Consider the following 21,800-nt stretch of genomic DNA (forward strand, 5'->3'; position numbering starts at 1 on the left):
GCTTCTCCAGTCTTGCTCCACCTCCCGTCCTCTATAGCACTGCTGGAGCCAAAAGGTAGGGCTCTGTTGTAAGGCTTGGTTAACACTATTGTGTTTTTTTTTTCATGCTTTTTTCAGAAACACAGGACTTTATTTTTAACATGGGTTCCTATAGAAAATGTTCACATCAATGCATTTTTGTGCCTCTGCATTTTTAGAAAGGGTCAGGGACTTTTTTAAATGCAAAACTCTGCTTTTTTTGGTTTAATAGACTTCAATAGAGAAGCTGCAGCAAAGCATGTAGTGTGATTTTACTGCGATTTGCATTTTTAAATCTGCCTAACATCAAATTTGCCAAAAAAAAAAACATAAAAAATGCAAATCATGGTAAAAACCCCACAAAAAGCACTCCAGAAATGCGCAAAAGCAACATCCATAGGTGTGAATAGAGCCTCAAAGGGATCTTGGTGAAGGGAGATCCTGTGATAGGGGACTCCGATGGTATATGACTCTGTGAATGGGACATATCCAATATGATGTGGGGGGGGGGGGGTGCTGATATGTAGGCCGAACCTCTGATGTGATGGAAGGGGGGGTGAGATCTCGAGGGGGTTTTTGATGTGTAGTTAATATTATGAAGGTGGTTGTGTGCATCGTCCTAAGGTCAGGTTTCCCATCAATAAGTAACTTGTACATTTTAGATTGGGGTGCCTCAAGATTTTGCATATTTTTAAAAGGTTGAGAAATGTGAAGTTAAAGTGGTTCTAAAGCCAGAAGCTTTTTTTTGTTTTGTTTTTTTTTTTGTTTTTTATCCCTAATGCATTAAGGTAAGAAACCTTTGCCATGCAACTTTCCCACCCAGCCCCCTTATACTTACCTGAGCCCAATCTTGATCCAGCAAGGTGCATGACAACTGTGACTCTCTTGGCTCTCCTCATTGGATAGAAAGACAGCAGCGGGAAGCATTGGCTCCTGCTGCTGTCAATTACAGCCAGTGAGGAGAGAGTAGGGAGCATCAGTGGATACACAGAGCTGACGATCTCTGCTGCCGTCGTCAGGGAGCGAGCGCCTTGCTAACGGGGCACTTGGCAGGAGGGAGGGGCCAGGAGCACTGATGGGGGGGGGGGTGGCCTCAGAAGAGAAGGCTCGGGGCTGCTTTGTGAAAAACCACTGCACAGAACAGGTAGGTATGACATGTTCGTTATATTTAAAAAATAAAATGTTACATAGTAGGTGAGGTTGAAAAAAGACACAAGTCCATCAAGTCCAACCTCTGTGTGTGATTATAGGTCATGTGTTGTCTTTTAGAATCACTTTCAAGTACAAGTGAGGTATCTGTCTCTTGCATATTACATTGGCAGCAGCTTATAATTCTGCACTTTTAAAACAGATAAGATGCCCTAAAGCTTGATCACCTTCATACTTTTTTGCAATGCTTCTCCCCCCAGAGACAGGTCTACAAACTACATCTCCCAACAATCATAGCGCTATTTCTATGCAGTAGAGCTCCAGGGAAAGGCGGCAGAGTTGAAGAATAGGTAATTAATGTGCATATTTGCTACAGTATATCACACAACCCCACATTACATGGCTGCCTCCAACTGTGGTTCATGAAACCTTTGGCAACAAGCTATTCAGGGAAGATGCAGATGTATTGTCACCACTCCAAAGGTAATAAAAGAAAACAGGCTTTAGATTTCTGAAAGGTAGATTATGCGACTTTACAGTACATGTTAAAGGAACAAAGACACTAATCCACATTATCTTGTGTTGCTGCATGAAATTGATCTTACTTTGCTTTATCTATAATTCTACTTTAAATAAACACACATTGTTCCACAAAAATAAAATTAAAAAAAACACTTTAAAAAACTTATAGAACACAAAAATGCTGATAACTAGAGTTCTTTCTTCCATGGATTATTTTCTGATCACTCTACTTGACATTTCTGTAAAAGACAAAAAATATAATAATTTATTCTCTTGTTATATAAAAAGTGAGACAAAACCGAACAATTGGCTAGGCTTGAAGTGATTGTAAAGCTATCATTTTTTTTTTTTAATTAAAATAATAAATACGTTATACTTACTTGCTGTTGCAATGATTTTGCACAGAGCAGCCCCGATCCTCTTCTTCTGGGGTGCCTTGCCGGCATTCCTGGCTACTCCTCTTCGGCGAGTGCCCACTTTCCATGGTGGCATTCATGCAGGCTCGCTCCTGAGCTGCCCCATCTGCATCTATAGACATAGGCAGTGCGACTAGGCCCTGCCCCCTACCTCCTAATCACAGAATTTGATTGAACGCAGCAGGAGCCAATGACTTTTACTGCTATCAATCTGCCCAGTGAGAAGTGAGAGAGCTGCTACTCTCGTGCACATCGCTGGTTCGAGATCAGGCCTAGGCACGTATGGGGGGGGATTATCCTGCTGCACCTTAATGCAAAGCGTTTTGGCTCACTGTATTACAATACTTTCTTTCTCCATTTAGTGGGGAAAAGCTCTGAGCACATCCAGAAAAATTCAGGAATGATACCCAGAGATGACTTTTCTGCCATACGTTCCCTTTAAATCATTTTTTATCTGGTTTTCTACTCCATCATAACCTTTATCCTGAACCTCTAAAAAAACAAACAAAAAAACCCCTAGGATTTTAAGGGTTGGAGGGTTAGAATAGGTTTAAAATTTAGGGTTACATTTGGTTAAGGTGGAGTTATAGCTAGGGTTAGGTTTTGCAGGGTGTTTCGAGGTAAGCATTAGCGTAGGGTTAGGCTAGTGTTGGGTCCCAAGGGGGTTTCAAGTTCTTTTTTTTTTTTTTATAGATGTGCAACAAAAACAATAAATCATAGACATCTCATACATAACAGCCAATGACATGGTACAAGAGGTGCATAAAGTAGGCAGATAAATTCCACAAGGCAATCAATAAGCAAGCACAGTGAACATCGATTGTAAACTAAAGTAAGGAGCACGTCAATGTCAGCAATTAGTCAGGGATATGCAGGGGAGAACCAAAGGAGCCGCCTGCTGGGGTGACATATCTGGGTCTAATCTGAAATATAAAGAAAGTTTCCCGGAAGAGATTATCAATCATGGAGGAAGTCAAATGGAGGGGGTCCAGCTGGATTTTGTGCACTCCAAAAAATGTTTTGTATTTTATGGTTGGAGCAGGTTAGGTTTTTTATGATTAGGGTTAGGTTGGGATCAGGTTTTGTAGGGATAGTGAGGTTTGCATTAGGGTTAAGAATAGGAGTAGGCTTTTTATGGTAGGGTTAGGGTAGTGTTTTATTAGTCAGTATAATCCATTATTAATTTCAGGTGGACTGACTATAAAAACCGCAAGGATTCAACACAGGCCAGATTTAGGAAAGCCTACTCTTACCGATATTTTCCACTTTTGATGGTGACTGAAGCTCGTTGCTTGTTATGATCCCATCATACCCTGCGGTAAGGAAGGTTTCACTGTCCTCTTCCATTCCCACCAGCAACGTCATGAAATCCACCACTGTGTCAATGTTCTCCCGGTTCCTGGACATGTCCTTGAGTGAGCAGAGAACACTCAGGCGACTGAATGATTTAAGCTCGCATATATTGGCCCGAAGGAACAGAATAATAATATTTAGGTCATTAATAGGGCAACCCAACATCTTCTTGCTCAGAAGATCGAAGGCTGGGAGCATTTCATAGACATTCAGGAATTGTTTGTCCCAGTGGAAGAGCTTAGTCAAATTGTACAATATCACCGGAACCAAGAGGATGTAGACAGCAGCATTGACCACGCTGATTAGCTGGAAGATGGTCAGCGATATCAGTTTACATCTGACAAATGTGGAGGAGGAAGTGTCCGATTCATGAAAGTCCGGTTTGATATGACAGTTGAACTCTTCTTGATAGAAGACGCTGAGGTGGAAGAAGCCAAGGTAGAAACAGGTAATGACAATGAAAATTAGCAAGAGAATGTTCCGGAAGAGATAGGTGAATGCGATGAAGTGGGAACGCTGTTTACCGCTCAGGTAACGTTCCAACAGAGGGTATTCAAAGTAGCGCACATGGCGGGCACTAAAAATTAAGAAAAAGAAGTGTGATTGATCTATACATAGTATTGGATGATGTCCACCAAAATTTTCATTTATGAGTTCCTCTTACAAAGTTGGGGTAACCTTACTGTGCATTGTATCTCAGTATATGTTTATTGCTGATACAGTATGTGTTTGGTATTGATTAACCGTAGAACGTAATACTAAGGGATGGAAACCCTAATCTATATTCTAGACCTAACACCAACTCCCAAATTTGAACGTAACCCTACTACGCTCACGGCACCTTTTCAGCTCCTCCCAGAACAGCTGCGGATCAGGACAGCTCCTGTGGGTCTTCACCAAGTGCTGGACCAGCTTGATGGATCGATTGTAGGATTTGTCCAGTTCGTCGATAATGAAGAGGAGATCAGTGTACAGCGCAGACCTGGAGATATACTTCCAAAGTACGACTGGAAGGTACATGGCGATAGCCACAACTGTCAGCGTAAATGGGAAAACCTGCAAAGTGACAGGACAGGGTGAACATCTTGTCAATGGCAACCTCCTTGTTTCTTTCATAACCACTTCAGCACCGGAAAATTTTACCCCCTTCATGACCAGGCCATTTTTTGCTATTTGGCACTGCGCCACTTTAACTGGTAATTGCGTGGTCATGCAACACTGTACCCAAATAACATTTATATCATTTTTTTCACACAAATTCTTTTGGTGGTATTTGATCACCACTGGGTTTTTTATTATATAAGCAAAAAAAGACTGAACATCTTGAAAAATAAACTTTTTTTTTTTTACTTTCGGCTATAAAATATTAAATAAAAAACATTTAAAAATCAAATTTCTTAAACAATTTAGGCCAAAATGTATGCTGCTACGTCTTTGGTAAAAAAAAATCCCAATAAGTGTATATTAATTGGTTTGTGTGAAAGTCATACCGTCTACAAACTATGGGATATATATTGTTTTTTTTTTTTTCTTCACATAATGTGTCACTTAATGTGCTGGTATGCATCGTATGCCTTTACTTTGCAGGGAAGGAAAAAAAGAAAAAAAAAAGAGAGTTTACTTCCGTTTTAAAGGGTCAATCCACCCAAAAGTGATATTTTAGTTGTAAGTGGAGCTTAGGGGGCTGAGTCAGCTCCCAGATTCTAATATGTCTTGGATACTCCAACAAAGAGATGTCCCAGTTTTATATCCAGACTCTTCTCTCAATCTGGGAGACTCGGTGTTGGTGTTAACTTCTGTCTGTGTTATTTCCCACTGTTACATTCTCCATGCTATAAAATAAACACCCAGCATGAATGGTGGGAGCCCATCATAATGGGCACAGCAAGTGTGCAAACCTAGGAACACAGAGCAGGGATGATGGGAACCCCTAATAATGGGCACAGCAGGTGTAAAGACCCGGGAACTCAGTGCAGGGATGGTGGGAACCCCTAACAATGGGCACAGCAGGTGTAAAGACCCAGGAACTCAGTGCAGGGATGGTGGGAACCCCTAACAATGGGCACAGCAGGCATAAAGACCCAGGAACTCTGCAGGGATGGTGGGAGCTCTTTATAATGAGCACAGCAGATGTACAGACTTGGGCACTCAGGACAGGGATGGTGTGAGCCCCTCATAATGGACATAGCAGGTGTGCAGTCTACAGCAGCTAGAAGAAACGATCAGGTAGGTTCTATCATACTCCAAACACTGAAGTGTCAGTTTTTGGTGGACTGACCCTTTAATCTCAGCAAGTAATCTGTTTATTTAGATCAGGGGTCTTCAAACTATGGCCCCTCCAGCTGTTGCGGAACTACACATCCCATGAGGCATTGTAAAACTCTGACATGGCTATCCATGGTGGGAATTGTAGTTCTTGAACAACTGGAGGGCCATAGTTTGAAGACCCTTGATTTAGATGGACTTGGCCAGCTGACCTCCTGGCAGATATGAAGGGCAGCTTTCCTTGTTACAAAGACCTTCTAGATGTGAGGACACATGGAAATGAGCTGTCCTATGTATGGCTGATGATTGTAGAATGCATTGTCAGTACAAAAATCAGCACTTCATTTTCAGAATTGTTCTTACCTTGTGGATCCACAGGGAGTAGACAATGTGCTGTCCACCAGCGGTGAAGTCGTGGTGTGTCAGGGACTGCCAACAGTGCTTATCTACAAACTGCGTTTGCTTCAATGAGAAGTTATTTGGAGGGAAGCAGATTATTTGTGAACCTGGAAAAGGAGAATGATTTCAGGAAGATAAGGGCTCATTCACACCAGTAGGCATACTGTATGTTAAGGGGCACAGCATACTGGGGCACATAGTGCACGCTCGCTGGTGTGTACAACTTGAATATCTGTGCAACACATCCAAAATGCTAACATTATAGGCACATTAATGAGTGATAAAGGCTGCTTTACTTAAAGCAGTATTAAACCCAAAAGCAAACATTTATTATATTGCAGCTTACCAATTCTTAGATGTGACGGCTGCATTCGTTTCCTTTTTAAGGCTTTCTTTTTTCTATTTTTATATGATGACCCAGCCAGCAAGTCTGTTGCTTTTCACAAGCTCAAGCTCTCCAGCAGAGCATATTCGTTTACATGGCTGAGACAAACCATTTAGCACTGGCGGGGTCATTAAAATGATCAGCTTTTACTTATTCAAGCAAAACCTTTATCCCAAAAATGAAAATAACTGTTATGCCACGTACACACGATCGGAAATGCCGCCAGCAAAACTCAAATGAGAGCTTTTGTTGGCGAAATTCCAGCCAGCAAAAGATTGAGAGCATGTTCTCTATTTTTCGGTCGGGAAAAGTTCCTATCTGAAAATGCGTTCGTCTGTATGCAGTTCGGACGCGCAAAAAATCACGCATGCTCGGAAACAATTTGACACTTGCTCGGAAGCATTGAACTTCATTTTCTCGGCTTGTCATAGTGTTGTACGTCACCGCGTTTCTGGCGGTCGAAAGTCCAGAGAACGTTTGTGTGACCGTGTGTATGCAAGGCAAGCTTAAGCGGAATTCCACGTTTTTTCTGACGGAAATTCCGATAGTGTGTACGCGGCATTCGTTGTAACTGATTATAAGGTGTGAGCTGGAGTTTGGATTCAATTTGTTAGTGTATCTAAATCTGCTAATACATTTAACACTACCCTCCCCCAGACTGACAGTGCTGTTGTGCTCGCTGTGCTCATTCCTCCAGAGTAGTGTCTCACTAATACTTGAGGTGTGTTGCTGGGCAGATCAAAGGAGAACCGAATGATTGGTAAGCTGCACTATATTACTTTGTTGGTTTTGGGTTTAACACCGCTTTAAAGTGATTGATTTTGTATTGATCACAGTCAGGGCCGTTTTTAAGGCAGGGCAAAAGGGGCAGCTGCCCTGGGCCCTGTCATTGTTGTGGGGCCCAAAGCAGCTGCCTCATACTTGCCAAATATCCCAGTTTAAATTCCCTCATCCCTTGAAGTTTTAGTCCTGTGCTGTGCCCTGATATCTCAGTGTGAAGTTCTGTTACTAATGTTGCCCAGCTCTGCCCTATTGTTGTGTACAGATGACTCACCTACAGACCCTGTGTGTACATGTAAATACTGACATTGATATGTAAATAGTGGTGGCATTCATATGTAAATAGTGGCAGACAGGCAGCATTCATATGTAAATAGAGGCGATATTCATATGTGTGTCATGCCTCCCTGAGGTCATATCCATCATCACCTATACTGAATGCTGCCCACTAGGGAGATAAAGGGACATGCTTGAAAGTCCTGCCTACAACTGTGGTCATTAAGCCTAACATCAGCCTATTCTGCAAAGGTAAGAAAATTAGTGGGGGGAGGGTAGTGTGGGGTGTGCAGAGATAGGCAGAGAAGGAATTACAGTTTGTGGTGCACAGGTGAGCAAGAAGGGCATGTATGGAGGTAAGGAAGGTGGATGCAAAGATGAGTAGAGCAGGCAGGTAGCGTTAAAGGGGAGGGGGATTGGAGTGGAGAGGATGGGGGAGGTTTGGGGTGCAGAGGTTAGCATGGGTTTTAGGATGCAAAGGTGTACTGACAGGGTGGACAAAGATGTAGGTCGCGTGTAGGGCAGCCTGTTTATTTCAATGGACTGCTGTATGCGCTACAAATGCGGAAGAAAGTGCCAAACCCTTTTGCAAAATCACGCGGTGCCAAGGCACATGTCAGCAGATGCGTGAGGGTGTCATTAACAATTATTGGCATTGCTGTGTATCTGCTAAAGGGCAGCACATTTCTGTGGTGTCAGGAAAGTGATTTTGAATGCGTTCCCAACACACACAAATGTGAACGCAGGCTAAATGTCTCAGTTACATTGGTGGTCAATGTAAATCTTCTCATTACATTGGTGCTTGGTGTAGAATCCTTTCATTCACACTAGTGGCCAGTGTGAATGTCCCCCTTACATTGGTGGTCAGTGTAAATCCATCCTTACATTGGCGGTTACTGTGAATGCTTCTATTACATTAGTGGTCAGTGTAAATCCCTATTACACTAGTGGTCAGTGTAAACCCCTATTACATTGGTGGCCAGTGTTGAAACTCCTCTTTATATTGGTAGTCGGTGAAAAAAAATCAGCATTGCCATTGATCACACCCTCCCCTCCCCCCAGCACTGCCACTGTTCCCAGGAGTCCTAGGATCCCTAGGAGTTTTCTGTCTATTAATGGGTCCCCTCACCTCCCCAGTCCATGGTGTGCAAGCAGTGAGGAGATGATGTGCTGTAACCTCTAGCAACCAATCAGTGAGCGGTATTGTTATACAGTGAGCTGTAATGTGTACTGTAACCTCTAGCAACCAGTCAGTGAGTGGTAATGCTACACTGTAACCTCTGGCAACCAATTGCGATTGCAGCCTGATCTGATTCAGTAAACAGATTTTTTGAGTCTAGCTGCTATTTATTGTATGACTCAGAGCAGGTGGAGAGCGAAACTGCATGGAGGGGGGCCCCAAGAAAACTTTTGCCCAGGGTCCAATCAACATTAAAGATGGCCCTGATCACAGTGGGTAAGGCTATAAGGAAGGTTGTGCTGATTATTTGAATACGACTTGCTAGCATTTTGTCAAAAACAAATTCGGTTGTACATAGGTCACTTACCTGAAGACATTTCCCGGGCAAATGTTAAAGAAACTAGCAACAATGGCAGACCGACTGTCACCAACTTTATAATACGGTCCAGAGGTAACTCCAGTCGCAGGGCTTTCTTGTTCAGCGGTTGGTCGGGCAGTAACGCATCTGATAGCATATACTCCGCTGCTCTGTGTGCGATCGACATGTTGTCCGCTAATATTAATTCCCAAAGAATCCAATGTATAAAAAATTCCTTTAACTGGATCTCCGTTCCCCTTCTAGCTCACACGATCCACCAGAATGTCAGCGCCTGGCTCTTTCTCATAACGTTTAAATACTCCTGTCATGTTCTGCCAAAAATAAAACTCTTTTTTTTCACTATGAAAGAGCAGGATTGCACACAAGGCAGGCAAAAATAGACACCAATGTCCCCCGGCTATTGACAGGCTGTAATTTGCTGACCGCGAATTTGTAACGCTGCACTTTGCGAGCTCGAAAAGACAGAATATTTGTGGTGGGGTTCCATGTAGAAGTAGAATTTTATAGTAGAAGTTACAATTACCGAAGCACGATTTTCCCAGCTGGTTCTATATAAAGACATCTGAGGTTTTACCTACTTTATTCATTATTCCTCCCAACAAAGGGCCAGCCTTGTGGCGTAAAATGTGTTCAAAATCATCCTTACTCCAATCGGGGACTCCAGCCAGGAACAAGATTGGTGCGAAGTTCCTTTTCTTAGTGAAATAAAGGATGAGAGAACATTATTGGATATTATAAAATCCCATGGGTGATCACATATGCAATGCTTCCTAGGCAAATATGCAGCCCCCAGCCACCCCATAGCCTGCATTCACACTAAAGCCTCGTACACACGATCGAACTTTCAGATGGGAAATGTCGGATGTCAGGCTGTTGCTGGAAAATCAGACGGTGTGTACGCTCCATCAGAAAATTGTTGGACTTTCCGCCAACAAATCTTGGTTAGCATGTCTTCAAATTTTCTGCCAACAAATGCGTGTTGTCAGATTTTCCGATCGTGTGTACACAAGTCCGTCCAACAAAAGTCCAAAGTACAAACATGCATGCTCGGAAGCAGAAGCGGTCGGTCTTGTAAACTAGCGTTTGTAATGGAGAATTAACATTCGTGACGTGCGAAATTATGAAATCTTCAAATGCAGCGCACAATTCTCTTCTTCTTTAATGGGATAATAATGAAGCTGCTTTGCTGGTGATACTGATGGAGTTTTTAAACTAGTTTTCAAAGGCTTTTTTTTTCTAGTGATATCAAGAATAATATTATTATGATTTTTTTTTATTATTATTTGGGCAAGTTACCACAACACCATTATCCCGTAGTTTTTAAGATCAAAGATACAACTATGTTGGTGTCCCTTGTTAATTTTACATTGTATTTTATAAAATGTAGCCGCCTACTCCCAAACTGTCATTTGAAGTAAAACACATAGCCAAGTATTATTCTACACAATTTTTTTATTGTGCATTAAAAAAAGAAAACAAATAAAATTAGACATGCTATCAGCCAATAGAACTTAACCAAAAAGTGCATTCTATGCATCCAAAAATATAGAAAATATATTAAATCAAATCATTATTCCACCAAAAAATAATGTCAAAGCAATAACTCCAAGGCCAATAATAAATAACACGTCATCTCCTCCGATTCCGCAACATGGCTGGTTGACGAACAGCCACTCAGAAACTAACTGAAAAACGCAAAATGAAAAGCGCTAAATAAAAAACGCGAAAAGAAAATCGTGAATCAACACTCACCAAACTTCTACTAACACGAAATTAGCAGAAGGAGCCGAAAGGGTGGCGCTAAAGAGCTGAAAAACCACGTAGTACGTCACTACGTTCGTAATTGTTGGCCAACAATTGTGTGGCCATGTGTATGCAAGACAAGTTTGGGCCATCGCCCTTTGGACAAACTTCCACGGTTTTGTTGCCGGTAAATCCGACTGTGTGTTCGAGGCTTTCTGTAATCATGTGAAAAATTGCAGTTGTGTTGCCTTTTATCATTAATGGCACCTTTAAACGCGTGGATAAAAAAAGCTTGGCAACACAAAAATACATGAGCTACTTTGGTGCATTTTATTGCGTGTAGGGCAGCTCATTCAAATGGATTGGCTGCCGCATGCAGGTGATGTAAAATGCACAAAAAATGGGCACTATGGTGACACTGAACTGCTCTGGTGACAGTGTAAAAGAAGAAAAAAAATGTCACTGTAGTTTTTTTTTTATTATTATTATTTCATGGTGACTGCTGTGGCAGTGGTCATGTACAAGGCAGGCTGCTCTGATATTCTTGTATGTCAGTGCCACCAGCCATTGTCTGTGGTCACAGCAGTACAATGGCACTGGACCAGTGCTGCCAGTCAGTGTCCCTAAACACTACTGCACCAGTCACAGTGTCCTTTATCATGGGAGGAGCGACGTGCTGACGTTACCGCGCTGTAATACGTCCCGCTTGTACGAGAGTGTTTGTACTATTTTGCCGGCCGCCTTTTTTTATGGAACTTTTTATTTGTGCATTCTCTGCTTATTAGCACGGATTTTTATACAATAAATACCACCCCGTTTTAACTCCCCTGGAACGTTCGGCTTATCGGACACCGGAGGTGCTGGATGGATCAAAGGCCCTGGCTGGGTATTAGCTTGTGCAGCTGGTAAGCTTGCACTCTATGTGGTGGTGGATACACCATGAAGATTGTATCACATGGTGTTTTATCAAACCTTTTTTTTTTCCTTTGGAAATTTCAAAGACCGTGGATTCATTTATTTATTATTTATGTTCACTCACTGAAAGAGAAGAGAACTAATGCGCAAAACCTAAACTCGCTCAAATGATCAAAATATATAAAGTATGAGAAGCTGCCAACATATGAAAGTGTTCCCACACAGAAAAAAATAAATATATATAAATAAATATATATTTATATGTTCACTCATTATTTATCCTGTTTGGAATTACTCTTTGTGATTGGTTTTTCAATTCGATCTAAATGATCCAATCAAATTGATCTTATTCAATTGCACGTTTTTAACTCATTTTTAGTGCAGCTCCTTATGTTTTTTATTTTTTTATTTCCTTTATCACAGTCCCCACACCCTGATTACCACCAAACCAGTCCCAGTGCCCCGACTGCCGCCACACCTGTCCCAGTGCCCCGACCGCCGCCACACCAGTCCCAGTGCCCCGACCGCCGCCACACCAGTCCCAGTGCCCCGACCGCCGCCACACCAGTCCCAGTGCCCCGACCGCCGCCACACCAGTCCCAGTGCCCCGACCGCCGCCACACCAGTCCCAGTGCCCCGATCGCCGCCACACCAGTCCCAGTGCCCCGATCGCTGCCACACCAGTCCCAGTGCCCTGATCGCCGCCAGACCAGTCCCAGTGTCCTGATCGCCGCCAGATCAGCCCCAGTGTTCTTTATCACTGCCACACCAGTCACAGTGTCCCTGATCGCCACCACACCATCCCAGTGCCCTGAATGCCACCACACCAGTCCCAGTGCCCTGATCGCTGCCACACCAGTCCCAGTGCCCTGAATGCCACCACACCATCCCAGTGCCCTGATTGTCACCACACCATCCCAGTGCCCTAAATGCTGCCACACCATCCCAATGCCCTGAACGCCGCCACACCATCCCAATGCCCTGAACGCTGCCACACCATCCCAGTGCCCTGAACGCTGCCACACCATCCCAGTGCCCTGAACGCTGCCACACCATCCCAGTGCCCTGATCGCTGCCACACAAGCCCATGTGCCCTGATCGCCACCACACCAGTCCCAGTGCCCTGATCGTCGCCACACCAGTCCCAGTGCCCTGATCGCAGCCACATCAGTCCCAGTGCCCTGATCGCCGCCACACCAGTCCCAGTGTCCTGATCGCCACCACACCAGTCCCAGTTCCCTGATCGCAGCCACATCAGTCCCAGTGCCCTGATCGCCGCCACACCAGTCCCAGTGCCCTGAACGCCGCCACACCAGTCCCAGTGCCCTGAACGCCGCCACACCATCCCAGTGCCCTGATCGCCGCCACACCATCCCAGTGCCCTGAATGCCGCCACAACATCCTAATGCCCTGAACTTCGCCACACCATCCCAGTGCCCTGAACGCCGCCACACCATCCCAGTGCCCTGATCGCCGCCACACCAGCCCAAGTGCCCTGATCACTGCCACACTAGCCCCAGTGCCCTGATCGTCGCCACACCAGCCCCAGTGCCCTGATCGCCACCACATCAGCCCCACTGCCTTGATGGCCGCCACACCAGTCCCAGTGCCCTGATCGCAGCCACATCAGTCCCAGTGCCCTGACTGCCGCCACATCAGTCACAGTGTCCTGATCGCCGCCACACCAGTCCCAATGTCCTGATCGCCGCCACACCAGCCCCAGTGTTCTTTATATCACCGCCACACCAGTCACAGAGTCCCTGATCGCCACCACACCATCCCAGTGCCCTGAATGCAGCCACACCATCCCAATGCTCTGAACGCCGCCACACCATCCCGGGGCCCTGAACGCCGCCACACCATCCCAGTGCCCTGATCACCGCTACACCAGCCCAAGTGCCCTGATAACTGCCACACTGGCCCCAGTACCCTGATCGTCGCCACACCATCGCCAGTGCCCTGAATGCCGCCACACTGTCCCAGTGCCCTGAACGCCGCCACACCATCCCAGTACCCAGATCGCCACCACACCGGTCCCAGTGCCCTGATCGCCGCCACACCGGCTCCAGTGCCCTGATCGCCGCCACACCAGCCCCAGTGCCCTGATCGCCGCCACACCAGTGTTACAATAAGGAATCATTCACAGTTGTGATGCTTTCTGAAGAGCCATCCATCTTTAGGGAGTATTCGACAAGTGGTGAGGAGGCATTGTATCACCTCCTCCCTGCCAGCTTTAACCCCTTGGACCCCACACAAGCACCCACATTTGCTTGAATGGGTCACAATCTGTGAGCATACAGGGGATATAATTCCTGCACAGCTGCAAAGCAATGTCTCACAGGCATGGCATGTATACACCCCCGGCCTCTAACTCTGCAGCTAAAGGGGGTAGCAGTTGAGGGGTATTAAAACCGTGGCTGAACCGCAAGGTTTTACCACCCCCCAACTTCATGTATGAACGAGCCCTAAAAGTGTAGCCAGTCAGAGTGTTTCTGATCACCACATTAGACACAGTGTCCTCAGACCAGTGTAGTTATAATCAGTGTTCCTGATTGCCACCACACCAGACCAGTGCAGCCAGCAACGGTTTTCCTGATCGCCTCAGCACTGATTGTTGCCACACCAGTCCCTAGTGTCAGCAGACCAGTATAAGGCCCCTTTCACACGAGGCGGGCTCCGTTTCTACGGAGCCCGCCTTGGTCCGCCGGCTCAGCGGGAGATCTGTCCGTTGATCTCCGCTGAGCCGGCGGATGACAGGTCCCTCTCTGCTCACTGAGCGGGGAGGGGCTTGTCAGGCGCCGCTGCCGCCTATGGAGGGATCGGATGAAAACGGACAGCATGTCGTTTTCATCACATCTCACCCGATCCGATCCGCCAGCGACGGACCTGGACGTAGAGCCATTCGTCTGCTTTAAGCGGATCGGACCAGGTCGGATGTCAGCGGACATGTCTCCGCTGAAATCCGACGCTCCATAGACTAACATGGAGCGCCCGTTCAGGTCCGCCGTCAAAAATGACAGGCGGACCTGAACGGTCCGATCGTGTGAAAGGGGCCTTAGTCAGTAGCAGTGTTCCTAATCACCACTACACAAGTCTCACTGTCACCAGGCCAGTGCAGCCAGAAACAGTGATCCCAATCACCATCACACCAGTGCAGCATTGCTTCTGCCTGCCACCTTTACTACATCCAACTGACTATGTTCCTGCAAGCCACCAGTCCCAGCCACCCCCTGCAAACAACTACCCTCCTGAAACTACAGGAACTGTCTTGTTTTGCCTTTCTCTATCCTCCTGTACATCCTGGCCAAAACACATTGCATTGCATACCAGCATATAAGGGGTGGTCGTCACATCCTCTATGTTCTCCTCCTCGTTGGGTGCCAAGCAAGGGTAACATGAGAGGGCTACCCTGGGGTGGGTTCTTCTGGTCTACGCTAGGCACTCTGGTTAGGGTCACTGCTTTACACCTGGGGGACATTTACTGGAACAACCGACCAATCTCTAATAAACTCCCACAACATTTCTGTACATCACCAAGGTCACTTGTGAAATTAGGAGGGACACGCAGAGCCCTTGCCGTCTTCACCTGTCCAGTGTATCACTGCTACCTCACTACCAGTAACAGCATGGGGTCCAGCCGTGCACCTAGCGCAGACTCCATGTGTGCACTTCACTTAAAGAGGAAGTAAACCCTGATGGGTTTCACTTCCTCTGTCGTTCCCTGCAAAGTAAAAGCATAATGGGCTAGTATGCATCGCACACTAGCCCATTATGTGGCACTTGCCTGCAATTGAAGCCGCGCGGTCCCCGATGGTGGAAGCATTCATCTTCTGCCCTCTTCCTTCTGGGGCTGCGGACTCTGGCAGCCCCAGAAGGTTAGTTTCTTCACAGCGCATGTGCCGATGACGTCATCGGCGCACTGCAAGGTAAATATCTCCTAAACAGCGCACGCTTACACACACGAGCGGACTTTACGTCAGACTTTGCCTGGCGGACGGGATTTCGTCGGACAATTCGATCGTGTGTGGGCTCCAGCGGACTTTGTTTTCTCAAAAGTTGGACGGACTTAGATTTGAAACATGTTTTAAATCAATCCATCGAAATCGAGTCCGGTCGAAAAGTCTGCTCGTCTGTATGCTAGTTCGATGGACAAAAAGCCACGCTAGGGCAGCTATTGGCTACTGGCTATGAACTTCCTTGTTTTAGTCTGGTCGTACGTCATCATGTAAGAATTCAACGGACTTTGGTGGATTGTGTGTAGGCAAGTCCGTTCATTCAGAAAGTCCGTCGAAAAGTCCGCCGGCCAAAGTCTGCCGTAAAGTCCGACCGTGTGTACACGGCATTAGGAGATATTTCCACTACCTATAGGTAAGCCTTATTCTAGGCTTACCTATAGGTAAAAGTTACGCAGGAGGTTTTACAACCACTTTAAATATCTTCCTTTTCCATGCATGTGTTCAGGATAAGGGCCCCGATGGTGCAGATGGGAGATGGATAGCTGCCGAAGGAGTGCTGACAACATCTCCTTCACTGCAAGAAGCTATCTCATCTGCCACACGCTTAACGACAGGCTGCTAGAGAGACCTTCGTTACCCTTGGAAATCACTGTATCTTCCCACATATAAATTCTTGTACCATTATCTGCATACCCCGATGTGTGTAGTGACCCGAGCCCTATGTGTGCCGGTTACTTGCATTACGCCACTTGGGTAACTTTAGACCAGACAAAGTTTCAAATGCTTTACTTAAAAAAAATTGACATAAATGACTCATACAGACAACTGTCCGAAATAAGGTGCAAACATTTCCCTAACATCCCTGGTCCCTAACTCAGGCTTGTGGCTGCCCAAGCATACCTGCATAGGAAAGAGTCCATCTTTGGCAGAGTCCATGGTTGTTGTCTTCAAGGGAGGCTGCAGGTTCCAGCAATCCCCCTACATCGCGGAAGGCTCCTGGACACAGGCGAGTAGCAGCTTTGCTGGAATCGGGAACACTCAACTACATCTTGCTGGCTGTTTGTGGCTTCTCTCCCATACAGACTGTGTGTGTGGGCAGAGCCCTCCCCCTTTTATTTACAGCACAGGGTGAGAAGCAGAACTCTGCAAAAATGTGGGAAATAGGTTAACTGTTTCCTTCACGCCTGGGGCAACATTAACCACTACCTGCCTACATGTAGGCTAGGCTTGCTTGGCTTATAGCAAAGGAGACTGCTATAGGTGACACTTCACTAAGCTATAATCCCTGACCACTCGTATAGAGGCGACTATTACAGTACATTTGTTTTAATACAACTGGCTGATTTGTGTGATACACAAGATACAATATCCAGTACATAATCAGCCCAAACATTGAAAAAGTATCACAAATATTGTATAACCATACTTGGGAGGAGCAGTAGAATGTGTTTTGGGTTGTAATTCTACGCATGCCCAATGTTGTGTGTGAAAAATATCTTATTAAATTGATGACTGTGTAAAAAAAAAAAAATCATTTTATTTCCTCATTTTCCAAAAACGTGGCAATAAATAAATGAAGCCTTCAAAAGACTCACCATGCCTCTTAGAAAATACCTTGGGGCATTTGCTTTACAAAATGTGATCAGTTTGTGGGTGTTTCCACTATCCAGGTGCTCCAGGGCCTCCAAAAATGTGAGCGGTAGTCAGGAAATCAGATTAGATTTATGCCCCTAGAACGCCTGAAGGTGCTTCCTTGGATTTTGGGCCTCTCTACGTGGCTAGGCTGTGAAAAAGTCTCACACGTACACCACGCCACACCATACATGGGAGGAGTAGCAGAATGTGTTTTGGGATATAATTATATGTATGCCTATGCTGTGTGTGAGAAATAACTTGTTAAAATGACAACTAAAATGTGACAAAAAAATTCAGCTTAACCACTTCAATACTGGGCACTTATACACCTTCCTATTTTCAGCCAATTTTCAGCTCTCAGCGCTGTCGCACTTTGAATGCCAATTGCGCGGTCATGCTACAAACTACATTTTTATCATTTTGTTCCCACAAATAGAGCTTTCTTTTGGTGGTATTTGATCACCTCTGGTATTTTTATTTTCTGCTAAACTAATTAAAAATGACCGAAAATTTTGAAAAAAAAATGTTTTTTTTTTGTTTCAGTTACAAAACTTTGTAAATAAGTAAGTTTTCTCCTTCACTGATGGGTACTGATGGGGCTGCACTGACGGGCACTGATAAGGTGGCACTAATGGGCACCAATGAGGTGGCACTGATGAGGTGGCAATGATGGGCACTGATGATGGGCACCAATATGTGGCACTGATAGGCGGCACTGATGGGCACTGATAGGTGGCACTGATATGCGGCACGGATGGGCACTGATAGGTGGCATAGATGTGGGCACTGATTGGCATCCATTGTGTGCACTGATTGGCATCCCTGGTGGTCTAGGGTGGCATGCCTGGTGGTTACATCCCTGGTGGTCCTAGTGGCGTCCCTGGTGGTCCAATGTGGGCATCCTCAGGGGGGGGGGGCTGCACTGATAATCGATCAGCACAGACCCCCCCTGTCAGAGGAGCAGCCGATCGGCTCTCCTCTACTCGCGTCTGACAGACGCAATTGGGGAAAAGCCGATCACAGGCTCTTCCTGTTTACATCGTGATCAGCCGTGATTGGACAGAGACTCTTTACCTAGATAGTAGTTGCAGTGTGTCAGACTGACACACCGCAACAACAATGGCGTCCCTGGGGGGGCCAGAGGGGGCCTTAACCCCCAACATTATGCTGTGCCCCACCATGTGGCCCCCCCAATTAAAAAAAAAAATATTTTTTTTTTTTTTTACAAAAAGGCAATGTCTTTCTGTTTGCATTCGTAGCGGATGCGCTGCATCTTACTTTGGCCGCCGCTGGAGTAACACAGTCTCTATTGAGAGGGAGAGCGTCCCCAGTCAGCTCCTGTGGGTGATTCCTCCCCCCTCCCTCTGCTCGCTGACACTGCATAATGTGAGCGCTCACACAACCACGGCCGCCCGATCTGCTCCTTCCCCTGCATCCTCATTGGCAGGGAGAAGAGCGAGTTGCAGGAAGGACTCCACCAGGACTCTCAGTTACTGAAAAAACAGACTGATTTCTCCCATCCTTAGGATAGGAGAACCAGCCTGTAAATTCCAAGAGATGCCAGACCAGCGCTGTCAATAGCAGGGGCAGGACAGCAAGAGGAGGCTGGGGAACCCCACAGTGGCAGAACACCAGGGCCCGGTGGAAAGACAACCTTTGCAACCCTGATAGTTCTCCCACTGCTTTGGACCCTTATATTTTCTTGGTATGCTGGTGACATATATCTCTTGTTTTCTGCCACCCTGGGGGGCCCCAATACAGTAGGAAGGGAGCTCACTGCAGAGCATGTGAAAGGGCCCGTTGTGGGATCGTAGTAAAGGGCCCCAGGAGATATATATATATATATATATATATATATATATACATATATATATATATACACTTTATGTATATATATATATAAAATTGCATTTTATAGTTGCCCCCCTACTTTTGTTCCTGTCCCCCCATGTGCCCCCCCTAAATATGAAAGCTGGAGACGCCACTGCACAACAACGATCGCCGCGATGCGCGCCCCCGGGGGTGTGCAGCGGCTTAATATCCTGAAGATGTCATATGACGTCTGTGTAGGTGTTCACCGCTCCAGGACGATTACCCCTCCCAAAATCAGCTGTCTCCACGATCAAAAAGGGTGCTGGCTCTGTTTGCAACAGAAAATTAAATAGAAAAAATGTATAGCTGGATAGCCGCACTCCAAATATTCACCTTTATTGAAAAAATGTTTTAAAATCAAGGCATCAAGGGTAAGTACAGACTAACTGCACAGCCGATGACATGTTTCACACCAGACACGGTGCTTAGTCATAGCTAAAGTGCAGAATATACATATCCAAGTAATTAGACAAATAGAAAAAGCTTGTATGTCATAAATAACAATATGGAAAGCACCTGTGAGCATCCAGAGTCCAAAGCTTAGCTATTAAGCAGATGGAGAGAATCCTCCCCACCTGCTGAAGGTTCATATATTGAAAATGCATGTAGTAAAAAACATGAACAATCTTATATTCAGGAAAAAGGAGACACCGTTGCAACCTAAAAAAGAAAAAAGACATAACACATAAAAAATGTCATATGTAATAAAACAATGACAGAATTTAGATTGCTAGAATCTTCCATTTTTACTATTCACCGCTGTAAAGCATCAACATCACCCCAAAAAATCGCTGAGGCTAGACCACACATGGCCAATAAAAGGATAAAAAGATGAGAGATCAAAAAATGAATGCTGATATCACCCGGTATAGAGTCATAACAAACCTGACAAGATAGTCACTATAATGAAAGACATTCGGGGGGACATACATACAAACATACATACATGGAGCATACACACATATATCCACATGGGTACATAGCCACAGACAGAATAACTGAAAAGATAATAAATAAATAATGTCTGTGGAATACCATAAGTGCACAAATAGAACTGATCATAAATATAAATATATAAACATGGATATAAATATTAATTAATTCCATCTCCATACGAGGCAGCCCACCGGCCTTAACTTTGAGTGGGATATCTCACACTTCTATGAGTGACCTTTACACCTTATACACTGGTCGCCTTACATTTGATACGTTAATGTTGACGGTATTTTTTGTTTGAGGTTTATCTGCAATATTCCCATCTTGGTTTGCTCATCTATTTATGCTTATTTTTTATTTTCATGATGCTTCCTGATGGGAGGTTATGGCTGTCCATTGAGTGCTATTATATTCCATCTCAGTTCTGCTTTGCCTATTTTTGTGTTTTCCGCTATGTCCTTCTTTTGTTGTTCTCCTTATTTACCATTCCCCTTGTATTTCCTTACTTTTCACTATGTTTGTCGCTTGATTGAGATCTTTCTGGAGCTGCACACATGTAGTACTAGATATTTGCTATAGTAATTATCAATTAATATTTATATCCATGTTTATATAGTTATATTTATGATCAGTTCTATTTGTGCACTTATCGTAAGCCACAGACATTTATTATTTATTTATTATCTTTTTAGTTATTTCGTCTGTGGCTATGTACCCATGTGGATATATGTGTGTATGCTCCATGTTTGTATGTATGTCCCCCGGATGTCTTTCATTATAGTGACTATCTTGTCAGGTTTGTTATAACTCTATACCGGGTGATATCAGCATTCATTTTTTGATCTCTCATCTTTTTATCCTTTTATCGGCCATGTGTGGTCTAGCCTCAGCGATTTTTGGGGGCGATGTTGATGCTTTACAGCAGTGAATTGTAAAAGTGGAAGATTCTAGCAATCTAAATTCTGTCATTGTACAATTATATGGATATGAATTATTATAGAGGAAGGACCTTATTATCTTTAGCGGATCAGATATCTTTGAGCTACATGCACCAGCATTGAGACAGGTGGGAGAGACGTTTCTGTCTCTTCTCTTGTTGTGTATGCGTTGGTGCATGGAAGTTTTTTATTACATATGACATTTTTTATGTGTTATGTCTTTTTTCTTTTTAGGGTGCACCGGTGTCTCCTTTTTCCTGAATATAAGATTGTTCATGTTTTTTACTACATGCATTTTGAGTATGTGAACCTTCAGCAGGTGGGGAGGATTCTCTCCATCTGCTTAATAGCTAAGCTTTGGACTCTGGATGCTCACAGGTACTTTCCATATCGTTATTTATAACATACATGCTTTTTCTATTTGTCTTATTACTTGGATGTGTATATATCTCTGTATGTATATTCTGCACTTTAGCTATGACTAAGCACCCTGTCTGGTCTGAAACATGTCATTGGCTGTGCAGTTAGTCTGTACTTACCCTTGATGCCTTGATTTTGAAACATTTTTTCAATAAAGGTGAATATTTGGAGTGGGGCTATCCAGCTATACATTTTTTTTATGTCATATGATGTCTGGTCAGGATATTGAAACCACTTTGCCGCCGTCATTTTGCTATATGGCG

At 44.7% G+C, this 21,800-nt stretch overlaps 1 protein-coding gene across 1 annotated transcript; it reads right to left on the minus strand.

Annotated features, from left to right (window-relative positions):
* Nucleotides 1-1,669: 1,669 nt before the first annotated feature.
* Nucleotides 1,670-16,817, minus strand: PANX3 (pannexin 3). The gene is made up of 6 exons (XM_073603218.1): nt 16,637-16,817; nt 9,111-9,817; nt 6,087-6,229; nt 4,300-4,514; nt 3,359-4,035; nt 1,670-1,928 (listed from the first exon to the last, which is right to left on the minus strand). Exons 2-6 carry the CDS (start codon nt 9,286-9,288, stop codon nt 1,900-1,902), a joined length of 1,242 nt encoding a protein of 413 aa, XP_073459319.1. The 5' UTR covers nt 9,289-9,817; nt 16,637-16,817; the 3' UTR covers nt 1,670-1,899.
* Between the last annotated feature and the right edge of the window lie 4,983 nt (nt 16,818-21,800).

Source organism: Aquarana catesbeiana, linkage group LG10 (genome assembly GCF_042186555.1).
Source record: "Aquarana catesbeiana isolate 2022-GZ linkage group LG10, ASM4218655v1, whole genome shotgun sequence".
Lineage (NCBI taxonomy): Eukaryota > Metazoa > Chordata > Amphibia > Anura > Ranidae > Aquarana > Aquarana catesbeiana.

Coding starts and splice junctions, on each gene's coding strand:
- PANX3 (XM_073603218.1), bottom strand. CDS start 9,288: ATGTCGATCGCACACAGAGCAGCGGAGTATATGCTATCAGATGCGTTA. Junction 6,230..9,110: donor TGCCCGGGAAATGTCTTCAG/GTAAGTGACCTA, acceptor CTCCTTTTCCAG/GTTCACAAATAATCTGCTTC. Junction 1,929..3,358: donor ATCAAAAGTGGAAAATATCG/GTAAGAGTAGGC, acceptor TGTCTTTTACAG/AAATGTCAAGTAGAGTGATC.